Source organism: Diadema setosum, chromosome 1 (genome assembly GCF_964275005.1).
Source record: "Diadema setosum chromosome 1, eeDiaSeto1, whole genome shotgun sequence".
In the NCBI taxonomy this organism is placed as follows: Eukaryota; Metazoa; Echinodermata; class Echinoidea; order Diadematoida; family Diadematidae; genus Diadema; species Diadema setosum.
Genome location: NC_092685.1, coordinates 21755244 through 21767757, shown reverse-complemented (window position 1 = coordinate 21767757; position 12514 = coordinate 21755244). Strand labels below are relative to the sequence as shown.

The window sequence follows — 12514 nt, the reverse complement described above, 5'->3', positions numbered from 1 at the left end:
TGTTTTGCTTTTTCTAGCAGTGATTATCTCTCTGTCTTGTTATTTTTGTAATGGGGGGGGGGGGTGTGGTTGTATGCGTATACTTTATGCCCTCCATTTGTCATCAAAAACTGCAATTTTAGAGCCATGTGTTTGATGGGCTCCAAAGAGACTTGGTGATGATAATAATGATGATGATGGTAGTGGGGGGGGGGGGGGTGGGAGATGATGGGGATATGTAATAGTTTTATTCTGATCTGATATCTAATGCTTGTACATCAGGGTCTCATGACCTGGAAGTTTATCAATGTCATCCAGAGCAGAAAAGCTGAAACGCTGAGCTGGCTACTTGAGATGTTAAGCATCTGAGGGTCTAGTGTATAACTCTTGAGTCAGACAAGCAGGGCTATCTAGGGTAGTACAAATGTAGCTTGCCTGAAAAAAAAAAAAACTGAATTACACTGTATTTGCCCTGTTGCAATTTAAGCGTCATACCAAAAGTACACTCTCCTTTCATTTTAGTACTGTCAGCGTAAACACACTAGGGGTGGGAGGCATATTTTTGGAGTATAATAGGAACTCTCACATACTCCAAATTCATTAGATCCACTTGACGAGCAGTGTATACACTTAACAGCAAATGTAAGATGCCTTGTCCACTCAGCGGCAAGTATGAATTCTGAGACTTGCCATAAAAAGACTATCATTCCCCTTGTATTCTCAGAAATACATTTTTGTTAAATTATTTTGTTAAAGCTCCTATTTCATTGCGGCAAGTGTCTATTGGTGATTAACTTTCTCTGTCACATGTTTTTGTTGATGTTTTTGTACTGTGTTTTGTGATGTACACAGCTCCATTGTTTTTTCCCAGCTCCATTTCCTTTCTGCCATCAGTCATGTAGGGCGGGAGTGCACCCTTCCATTTAGTTTCCCACATTGGCCAAACCGCGAGTTGTGCTGGCGCAAAGTGCATTGCCATCAGACACCCAGATTCCATTCCAAAATTAGTCAAATGCTGTGCCAAATGACCACGTTTCCACGGACAACACAAGGTGTTCTGCTTCCACACAAGTCATAATGGCTTCCGCTCTCTCTCCCTCTCTCACGCTCTCTCTCCCTCTTCTTCCTGCATGTAAGGCCAAATACTGCTAATCATCATCATTTTGTTTTTCGTTTTGTCTTTATGGCAGTGACGTTAATGATCATTCCAGATTAAATGAGTGACGTCCATAATGGATTCATTATGCAGTGCCACAGGGTACCTGTGGGATGGCAACTGCAAATTATACTTGATTGTCAGCAGCACAAAAGGGGTGATTCCTTTGACGTGAGGGAGAGAGAGAGGGATTTAAATGTTTCTGCTGCTTGTACCATAGTGGTCGTCATGTAGCAGAAAGTCTGTAGCCACTAAGGGGAAACGCATAGTACTGCACAGGGCATGCTATCTGTTTTTGCTAATGAATGTATATCTGTTTGATGACTTATTCGATTTGTAGTGCGGAATTATCCTTTCTGTCACCGACATCTTTTCTTCATGGGGCCTTCAGTGAAATGAATTCTTTATGGCTGTCACTTAATGAAATTGAGAAATTGAAAACAGAAAGAATTATCGTAGCTCTCTCATCTGAATGAAAGTTGGATGTTTTTTTATGTTTCCCTTCCACATGCATACTTCATGATTGATGCACAAAGCTGAAATGTATATATGTATATTAAATCAGTATCAAACACAATCATGATCAAATAAAAGAAGCAAGAAATTGGATCTTCATAGGTGAACTTCTGTATCATAATCAATCATGGTGTCATCGTGGTATTTCATCAGTTTTATCAATATTCAGTGAATTTAGTATCTAATTGTCGTGAGAATGATAAAAGAGCAGATAAATAATCAGCATTTTGAAAGGCAGTGAGCCACTTCAGTGTCCTGTTTCTCTTTCAATGCCAGTTGGGCACCTAATGACTCTCTGGGTGGAATCAGTTTGCGGACCCCTTTTGTGTAGCGGCTGAGTTCTTAATCCATCAATAGCAATATGATTTATTTCTCTGACAAATTGAGTTACAGCCCCTCAGTTTCATTGGGGGGCTATGAGATATACTTTCTGTATTTTCTTTATATGTGTATGTGTGTGTGTATGTGTTAAGTATTTTTTTTTAATGTAACCCTGGAAGACACTTTGTCCTAGATATAAAATTCTCTATCTTGACACCCACCCATCCCCAACCCCCCCCCCCTCCCCCATCAAGAACGAGGGAATCGTCAGACTGGTGCAAGTGAAAAATCAATAAAACACCACCATGACATGGCCAAGATCGGCAAGGAGAATGTACAGTTTCCACAGTCAAAGATATGTAGCAGATTAGTTGGGTTTGGGTTTGTTTGTTTGTTTGTTCTTTATTTTACTTTTTAATTTTTTTTTTTTGGGGGGGGGAGGGTTGCTCTGAAGCACTGCATGTATCAGCTCTTTGAAATTCTGCCTTTGGTATTCACTTTGGTTGTGACCACATCATTTCATTTTATATTTTCATCAGTATTCTATATTTCAACATCGTTCCTTTAGCCATGTTGGACAGAAGTAATTTTTGGATGTTGCGGTCAATTTCAAGCAGGGTTCAAAGTGAAAGCATTTATGTTAGCCCTCTAGCCAAGAACTGGAAGAAGAACTGAAGACTTATGTTTCATAATTTTATCTCAAGAGATAAGCTGCAGTTGATGTGTTACTGGTGCCAACTGAGCAATTTAGAACAAAGAAAATGTATCTTCCCGTGCATTGCTTCGTAGAAAATATGATTAACAAGGTGGTTTGTATGACCTTTTCATAGAATTAGGAACACTCGTAAATATGAAATTCCTTAACTTTCTATTCGTTTATTTCTAAGTGAAACTTTGGCGTTTCCTTATTTGATTTTATAGTATTGCAGCCAACTCGATTGTGGACTGAAATTTCCCTTCAGCAAAACTTGAATGAAATCCAGGGCCTCTTATTGATGACATGTCTCCATGCTTACTAGTGATCTTACTAGTGATCTGTAATTTAATACATGTACTGATTGTTACTGACTGCCAGTTTCAATCACCATTTGCTGGGGGGAAAATGGGGTGGGGGGAATCACCTGCAAAGGAAAGTCTTTGCCTTTCCATTTACTGTTAGTAGATATGTACGCGTGAGTATTTTTTAGCGCTCGGCCATGTAAGATGAATTTCGTGTGTTATGAATTTCGCAAAATCAAGACATTCATTAGTGGAACATAGGACATGCAAAAAAAAATAATTGACATCTTTTTATTTTTGTGCTGGTTTCTGGTCATGCAAAAATGTCCACTCTTGCAATATGCATTTTTGTTTGGCTGTTTGTGTTGCTGTTTGTGTGTGTGTTTATGTGTGTATAACTGCTTGAATATGGAAATCTGGAGGTAAAACGAGGTAAAACAAGAATTGTATTGGCATGCAAGCCAAATCGATTGAAGGTGCCATGTGGCAAGTTGATGAGACAAAGCCTTTTCTTTCTTCTTCTTCTTCTTTTCCTTCTCCTTCCCTCTATTTTTGTCTCTCTTCCCCTCTCACTGTCTGTCTGTCTGTCTCTTTTTTCTCTTTAATTTGGAAGCCATGAGCATTGCTGTTAAGCCAATTTTCCCCGCGACAAGAGGCGTGTAGGAATGTAATCAGAGAATCTACAAACACCGGATTCACGGTGGGGCAAAGTATGGGATTAGGTCACCAAAAGTACATGGGCGCAATCCTTGGAAGTCCAGTAGGCCCACGTAGTCATCGTCGAGGCAGAGATAGACAAAGATGGAGCCACAGATTGCATAGAGAGAGAGAGAGAGAGAGAGAGTGTGTGTGTGTGTGTGTGTGTAAATGTGATCAAAGAAGGAGAAGAATTATCCCAAGATATGGAAAAGAGAGAGGGAGGGAGGACATGGTGGAAAGAATATGCCTTATAGAAATGTATAGTCCTACATACACATGTCACCATCTTTAGGGTGCGTAGTCATCATTTTTCCTCCTTTTTTTTTTTTTTTTTTTTTGGAAGGGGGAGGGAAGGGCGTTGATGCATCGAGAGATGGTTTATGGCTGTTGATTGTATCAGTATTAACTTTTAAATGTGAGTTTGTCTAACAACATAGGTATTCATTTGGAGAAAGAAATGGTAATTCCGAGCAAATTTTGTGCAGTTTTAATGAGAAAGGCCTACTGCTCACCAAGATCAGCTGACTGCTGCTGTATACCTCATCGCAATGTTCCCTCTTTCTGCTTTCTCATCTGCAGGTGAAGGTGGTGGTGCCCAACAGCACAGCTGGTCTCATCATAGGTAAGGGTGGAACCATGATCAAGTCGATCATGGAGCAGAGTGGTTCCAGAGTCCAGATATCACAGAAGTCGGACGGCATCACTCTGTCGGAACGAGTCATCACGATATCCGGGGAGGGGGACAACAACAAGAAGGCAACGTCTTTCATCATCACCAAGATCCAGGAGGATCCACAGAGTGGTAGTTGTAATAACCTCAGCTATGCTACCATCACAGGTCCAGTGGCCAATGCCAATCCCACAGGTTCTCCTTTCGCTGAGGGAGTGTCCCCGGCAGTCGCTTCCAATCTGGCGGCCGCTGCCGCGGCGGCGGCGGCCATGGGCAAACCACAGGTGGCTACAACTGGCCAGGGACTGCCAACAGCAACAGCGCTCCAGCATCCCATGGTCGGGGGTGGACTCACCATACCTTCCATGATGGTGAGTCCCCGCGTCCCCACCAGCATATCTGCCCCCACGCACAGCACGGCCGATACCTCAGTAATTAACACTGCCATGACCAACCTGGCGGCATATGGCTATCAGGGCCTCTCCTCTATAGGCAGTCTCCCTGGCAGTCTTGGGGCCACGAGCCCGCTGCTCGGTGCAACAGCTCCAATCCAATCTGCTCCTCAAATGTTTTCCTCAGGGCTGCTCGGATCTTACCAAGTCGGCGGCACCACCATCAGTCCTTCCAGCAAAACAACTCTGTCCAGTCCCTCACCAACCAGTACCGCCGAGACGCCCTTCTCTACCAACGGAAGCTCTGCGGTGGGCACCCTCGCCATCCCCGGTGCTGCTCAAGAAGCCATTGTGCCTGGATTACCCATGATGCCACTCGGCGCCACCATCGCCGGCTTCCCCTCGATGGGCGGCTTTGCCATGACCGCTGACCCACAGAAGGAGTCCATCCTCGAGAGCGAGGTGCCGGAAACGCTAGTGGGGGCCATCCTAGGGAAGGGAGGCAAGACGCTGGTAGAATTCCAAAATTTAACAGGGGCCAAAATTCAGATCTCCAAAAAGAATGAGTACGTTCCGGGCACAAGGAACCGACGGGTAACGATAACAGGTCCGGTGACGGCAGCCCAGAATGCACACTTTCTCATCATGCAGCGAGTGGCCCAGGAGGAGCAGAATCGAGCCTTGAAAGGCACCACTTAAAGGAGGAGAAAGGAGAAGGACGAGTTGTGCCTCACTCATCATCACTCTAAATCTTTCTATTTCACCAAAGCATCTTGGGATTATCAAGATTTACAATTAAACAAAAAAAAGATAATGATTGTATGACAAGGAAGTGTGCCTTGTGAAGAGACATTTACATTTATCTTAGATAGGCATGTTTTTAGTCCATGATATCACAGTTGTTGTGACAGGGGAAAAAATAGGGGGAAAAAATGAGGTCTTTCTTTTAATTGTTCAAAGGTGATCAGCGAGGATTTGACTCTTTCGGACAAGGACAGAGACTCGCCGCTTTACGTGAGACCAAGAGGAACGAAAAATGATTACAAGAAATTCTCTCAGTCCCACATGTTTTGTTGCCTGTGTCTTGATTCCCTCTTTCCTCGTCAGACATTATGCACTGTGATTATATTTGTAATTATTTGAATACTTGTGCTGCTCGAAGATCCCGCCCAGAAGTATATTTTGGACGTGCAGTTGACTTGTGATGGGAAGAGTGCATAGACACAGTAGTAGTGTAAGTATTCACATGTTGTACATGTCACTTGTGTTTGATTGATGCTTCCTTCGACTATTGAGAGAAACAGATTATGATGTGATATTTGTACCTTTTGTTGATTCTTTCTCGATCAGAAATTCTTCCCAGAAATGTATTTGATTTTCTGTCTTGGTGGTGACATTTGATATGATGTTCTGAGGTCATCCACAGCTGGGACTGCGCAATATGGTGCTTTACTTTGATTATTGTAGTGATTAGTGACTAGGATGGGAAGGAACATATTGAAGATCCAAATCTATCACAAATTTTATGACACAGGTGTTGTCATCTGCCAATTAATTTATTGAAATTTTTTCATCACTCTTCATTGTAGAAATATATTATTATGGTACAACTCTTTCATGTAGCGGTAGATAACTTCAGCAGATAGATTTGATGCTTCTTAGAAGCGCAACGGTTGCCTCCGAGGTCCCCATCAGAGTGAGTTTGGACTCGAGATCCATGGTGAGGTTTGCTGTAATTAGCAGAAGACATGCAGGGGATAAAAGTAGGGAAGGCATGCAGGCAGCAGTGGATCCATACACCACACTTCGCTCACTGTCGCTCATTGGCTGTCAAAAACTCTGAGAGTCAACCACGGGTTGTATTAACATTGCATGCTGGCATCCCCTAACTGGACAGATATTCCCCCCAAACTCCACATCTGTGTCTTCACACTCCCACATATCCCCTCACAAGCCGCCGCAACAACTCGCAAATAACAAAACACACCCCAAAATGTAAAAAAAAAAAGAAAGGGGACCGCGTCTTCCTCCTCGATCTCACTCAGACATGCTTACCGACATTTCAGACATTATTTTATTCTCCGAGCACTTAATTTTTGTTCTCAGACCTATTCACGTATGTTTTGTTTTGTCCTCCCAAAAGGAGAGGTTTCATCCACACCCAACTTGAGGGGGCTCATTGTACCTTCTACACCACCTTCCAAGCTCTTTGTTCTTATTCAAATCATGTCGCTTCCTGAACTCAATGCAAGAATCTCTATTATTGTGTCCCCAAGTGCCAAGAAAAGCGGAATAGACACACCCTACTTTTTACCTGTATGTCTTCGCTGTGCTTGACAAATTGAACCCAGTATGGACAGTCAAGATACATGCTATCAATTTGGTTTTCGATTTTGATTTTTGTGTTTTTTTTTCACCCAGCTTTCATTACTGTCATGTGATTTTGATTAATCTGCATTTGTCTCTGTGTGTTAACAGCTCAGTATGCATATGCTGCATAAAGTGTAATCATCCAAGCCTATGTAGTACTACTACTTGGAACATTTTTTTCCCCACTGGGCTCATCAATGGTACATGTAATCTCGTCAGGGGCAACTGATTATTTAGCTTGTATTGTTTAGGTTAATACATTATATTCTTAACAGTCTGTCATACTTCCTATAAATGCTTTTTTTTTCATTGCTTTTTTTCTCTCCTTTCTCAATATGTCACTATTTCAGTATTTTCATAAATATCAAAGCATTTATTATACCATCAGGAGGCATTTATGACCAACAGAGAATTATATTGCATTTTGTTGCTCTGGGTTTTTTTCTCTCTCTCTCATGTATAGCGAGTATTTCTATGAATAAATTTTAGATGAAATGACAAAAACAATACATGCATGTTGTTGACTCTGTATATTCACTTTTGTTTTTATCATTAGATCATGATTTCCTCGTATAAGTGTTCTGGCTCACAGAAACAAAGCAGTTTCTTCTCTTTTTTTTCCCCCTCAGACATCTTGTGTTCCATTAGTATTTTATTTGTATGTCAGTCAGTTCTTTCTTTTGAATATCCTTCCAAACAGCATCAATGTAAGCTACATTAACTGTATACAGTCTTTCCCCTCACGTTTTTCACAAGTCATTGTCCTGCCTAACGAATTCTTCAGTACATTGATACGGTATATTATAGCACCTTGTAGTTGTCCATGATATGCACACACCTCTGCTTGATGACGGAAAACGCTGTTGTTATCCGGTGTCAAGAGAATGATCTACTGCTTGTGGCAATGGTACGCGTATGTGTTCATGCTTAATGCTTATTTCACGGTGCATGTACATGTCAATGTGTTGGATGCAAAGAGTTAACCACTGAGGATATACCTTGAGATAGATGCTCATGAAAAAACAAACGAACATGCCTGAAATGCCTCATTGAGTCTCATCTGTGTTTTGGCAAATTTGAGATTCGAATGAACCAAAAATGGAATGAAAAACAAGAAAGAAATACAGGAAAGGGAATCAGTGCAATTTCATCAAACATTACAGCCTCCAAGAATTGTTGCTATCTGTTCAGAGTTTTAAACAAGCATTATGCTTTGTTCTTCATCTTTCTTCACATATTTTAACATTTTCTCTAAATGTTGGCACAAGGCAGCATTTATGAGACTGTGATCACTTCACCAGTGAACTGTAGGTACCTGGTAAATCTCATGACCAGTCTATGAGGAGCTCAGAAACTGACAGAGAAGGGGTTAAAAGCTATCTCATCCAGCCCCCGTTCCCCTCCCCTCTAAAGCTTCAGTGTGTGTCCCGCGACAGAGTGGAATTCTTTGCATCCTTCACCGCCCAACTCTAGTTGCCGTATAGCGAGGATAGGCGGTTGATTTCCACGCACTTCATAAAGGATAATCGGTTACGTGGGCTTAATGAAAAAACCTGTAAATGATCCACAGGGAGTGTGGGGTGAATCATTGACAGGCATTTTTGCTGAGTGTTGATGCTGTCCAGACCTGGGGTGTGTTTTTTTTCCCCCATGCTTCATCCTCCACCTTCAGTTTGTCTGACGTTATTATGACCCTTTTATGATGTGTTATCATATTGTCTTGTGTGTCATGCACTTCCTTTACTTCTATTCTTCTTTTTTTTTTTTTTTGGATGCTTCCACATTACTAACCCATTTTCCCTTTCAATCTCATGTTGTATTGCTACGTTCTGCAAGAAAAAAAAAATTAGAACAGAACAAGAGGGAGAGGTCAAAAATCCTGCACCACCATGTATCGACTAATGAGAACACCTTTGATTTTTTGTTTGTACCACACGTATACCAAAGTGAACATTTTTCGAGATGTTGGCAATCTTCCAAGAGTTATTGTATGTCTAAAGAGAACCGTAGTCGTGAAAAACTTATAAGTATCTTCCAGGTGCCATCTTGTTTATTCTTTTGTGTGTTTTTTTGTTCCATAGATAAAAGTGACGGCAGGCAGTGTCATGTGCTTAGAGCAATTTGTTACCTGGCTGTAGTGTCGTAGATTGTACTTGAAATACGATAGACACTAACATCAGATTGTTGCTTTTTTTTTCCTCTCGACATGCTCCTTATCCAGTATGCTTAGGAAAACTACTCAGAGATGCAAAATCAAAGACGAGCATTTGTCAGTTACGGGAGAGAAAAAGGAACATTGTGTTTTCTAGGAATTTAGAATGCTGACGGGGCAAAGTTATCACATGTGTCCGGCAAGAATTGAATATGGACCAGATATGGAGCTGTTAATTACGTGCGAACAATGTAGAGAGTTAAAGGTACTAATATATGTCAGTGACGTGTTGAATCATTTCATATTGTCATGAATGGAGATGTGATTGGTGCATGATCATGATAATAACACTTCCTGAGGTTTCCATTCAGTTACACTGCCTCCTGATATGTTAAAAAAAAGAAATAGGGAGAAAAAAGGGGAGAAAAGGATACTAAATCAAGACTTGAAGGCGAGTGTAATATTTGATTCACACCTTGTTTTCAAAGAAAATGAATTTCTTTGCTTTTTCTTTTCATTTTATGAGCCATAAAGATACTGCAATTGTTTTGTTTTACAGCAGTGTAATTCAAGGGAGATCCGGTGTTGGGATTGTCGTGCTCTCTAAAATTATGCATCTTCATGTGTGCAACAGAATATCCGAGTAAGTTTTTGACTTTGTATCAAGTGGAACAAGAGAAGAGAAAGCCAAGTGCCTATTTATTTTTTCTTTTCAAAATGTACTAGAAGTTTTAGAAGAGTATGCCGAGTGAAAGCATGCACAGGCGTTTCACTTGTCAAACGATCCTGAATCAGTGTACTTGGGGTAAAATGACTTTTGTTAACCTCATGAACTTTTTTTTTTCATTTACTGTTTGATGTGTGGTAGTAGGTACTTTTTGATCATGAGTGTAAAATGGTGCAAGTGAGGTAAATTCTTTTACCCAATCATGGAAAAACAATCCACCGATTTTGTCTCGAGGAGAGCTTATGAATTCACCTTTAATTTGTATCGTATAAATGACTGAGAAAGCATTTTTATAACTAGCCAGAGATGAAGTTTTGTAATTTATACTTGTATGATGGTAACTTTGTGATTAAGATTATATCGTTTGTATCTTTGATGATAAGAGTAGGAAATATATTACGTCCAGGGGAGGTAATAAACAGCTTTCTTCAAGAAACTCATAAAAAATGGAAAAAAAGATGGGTGCTATGACATTAAGAAAATTGAAGATAAATGGGATATTTTGTGACAAATTTTCAGAGTCGATTATTGTGTGTATACATGTATTAGAATTCTATCTTTAGTGGGATTGTCTTATAAAACATTGTATTTTGAAGTAAGATAGTAGTATCAAGATATTGAAAAAAAAAAGAGTAAGTGGTTTATTATATATGTTATGTTTTAGTGTGTCAGCCATTTGCACATGGATATTGTATGAAGGTGATTATTTAGGTCTTTCTGTTAAGTCTCTCCATGTTATTTTTTTCCTTCTTTCAGTTACTTGTGAATTTAGATGAGCCCATTGGAGCTCCATTTTCAGAGACTAGTTATGTTTGTTATAAAGTGAGGAAATGCAGTTCAGGAACGTTTGCTTTCATGCTTGGATTTACTACCAATTTCCATGTAGCTAGCACCGTTTCTAGCATTCAACTGCTAGCCAATCACCCATTGTTTAATTTTCCTTTTTGTTCTCTTGATTTTTTTTTTTCTGAGCACTTGTACATGAGCCATTTACCCATCATCTACATATGTTCTTTAAACCACATTGCATTTATAAAACATCGTTGCTCTCTTTTTTTCCTCAAATCCATCTTCATGTGTCTGTGTGTGTCATTTGACCTCTTCTCGCCGAGTTGTGTACATTTCTAGGCATTGCATGATAATTACACACAGGGTTGACTGTCCTGTTTTGACTCACATCTTACCACATTATTAAAATACACAAGTTCAATGCTGTGACTAAAACCTGATAAAAAGATACCCAATGGACTCAAAAGGAAAGGGTCTTTGTCAATGCAAGCCATCATGTTAATATAGTTTTTTTTTTTCTTCCATCAGCTTGAAAATCATTTTTTACCTCCAGATCTAATACCTGGTGAAGGTGTATTCCATAGTGGAAAGCAAATGTTTAACCACATGGTCTCTCTAGTTCAAGATCCATGAATAATTATTCCATGGAGTCATAAGTGTTGTACTCTGCCCCCTCCTCCAATTACCAGGCACTAATACCATCATGGTTTCCAACCAACCCCTTCACCTTTCAGCTGCTTGAACTGCACACTGTCATGTATGGCCCCGCCTGTCCCCCCACCCCCACCACCACCACCACCACTCTCAGTTATCTCATTTCATTGTCTAAAGACCAGTGCTTGTGCTTTATGCCCCCTCTCTCTTTGCCGGTGTTTCCTCTCACCTGGAACATTTACCCCTGTGGGATGAGCGGATGAGGGCATGAAGTAGCTGGGCGTGTACTAATTCAGTCCTGTCTTTCGGTGGCCCAGGAAAGAGAGGTAGGAAGAAGAGGTGAAGACGGGCAGGGGGCAGCAGTGGAGCCAACACTGAATAACTGGGTGGTATCCATTCCCTCAAAAAACAAAACAAAACAAAACAAAACAAAACAAACCAAACCAGAAGGCAAGTGATGTGTTTCAAACACATCATGTTTTCTTCTCATCCTCCCATCCACATTTTGTTGTGTTTGTTTGTTTGTTTGTTTGTTTTTTTCTTCTTTCTTTATTTGGAGAGTAGGGATGGGGAGAAGGGAGCGACATATGTCTGGCTATGAAACCGTCAGGCGCTCAGATTTGGGAATTCTCAATTCATCACACATACGTCTTTGTAATCAGTACTCATCCCCGGCCTCCACTGATAAAACAAGGGGGGAGAGGATTCCTGGACTACCAGAAGTAAGGGGATACTGACCAGTTCAACAGAGCTGGAGTGATGCTGCATTTGAAATGTAGTTTTGAATGCCCAAGAATGGAGTAAAAGGAGAAGGGGAGGGGGTGCGTGCTCAGAAGCGCAGATGGACTTTCCTCATCTGCTTAGCTAATTAAAAGAAGAGTGTTCAATCTTGTACGTGCACGCTCAGTGCTTGCTTAACCGGCATACCACATACCTTGCCCTGAATAAGCCTGAAAGGATGGTGAGGTAATGAATGCAGAGGACAAATTATGTTGATGTTGATTTGGCGGGGAGAGGGGTGGGCCAGGATGAAGGGGGCGTAGAAGGAGGAGGAGGATTCAGGTAACAGGTTAAACCTCTCGGTATCAAC

The 12514-nt window shown here is 40.9% G+C and overlaps 1 protein-coding gene across 1 annotated transcript in view; it reads left to right on the top strand.

Moving 5' to 3' along the window:
* LOC140234924 (RNA-binding protein Nova-1-like) overlaps positions 1-11046 on the top strand; it is a 108330-nt gene extending 97284 nt beyond the window's left edge. The window contains exon 4 of the mRNA XM_072314967.1: positions 4250-11046. Coding sequence (XP_072171068.1) covers positions 4250-5431 — 1182 coding nt within the window. The 3' untranslated portion in view covers positions 5432-11046. The remainder of the gene's footprint in view (positions 1-4249) is intronic.
* Positions 11047-12514: the final 1468 nt, after the last annotated feature.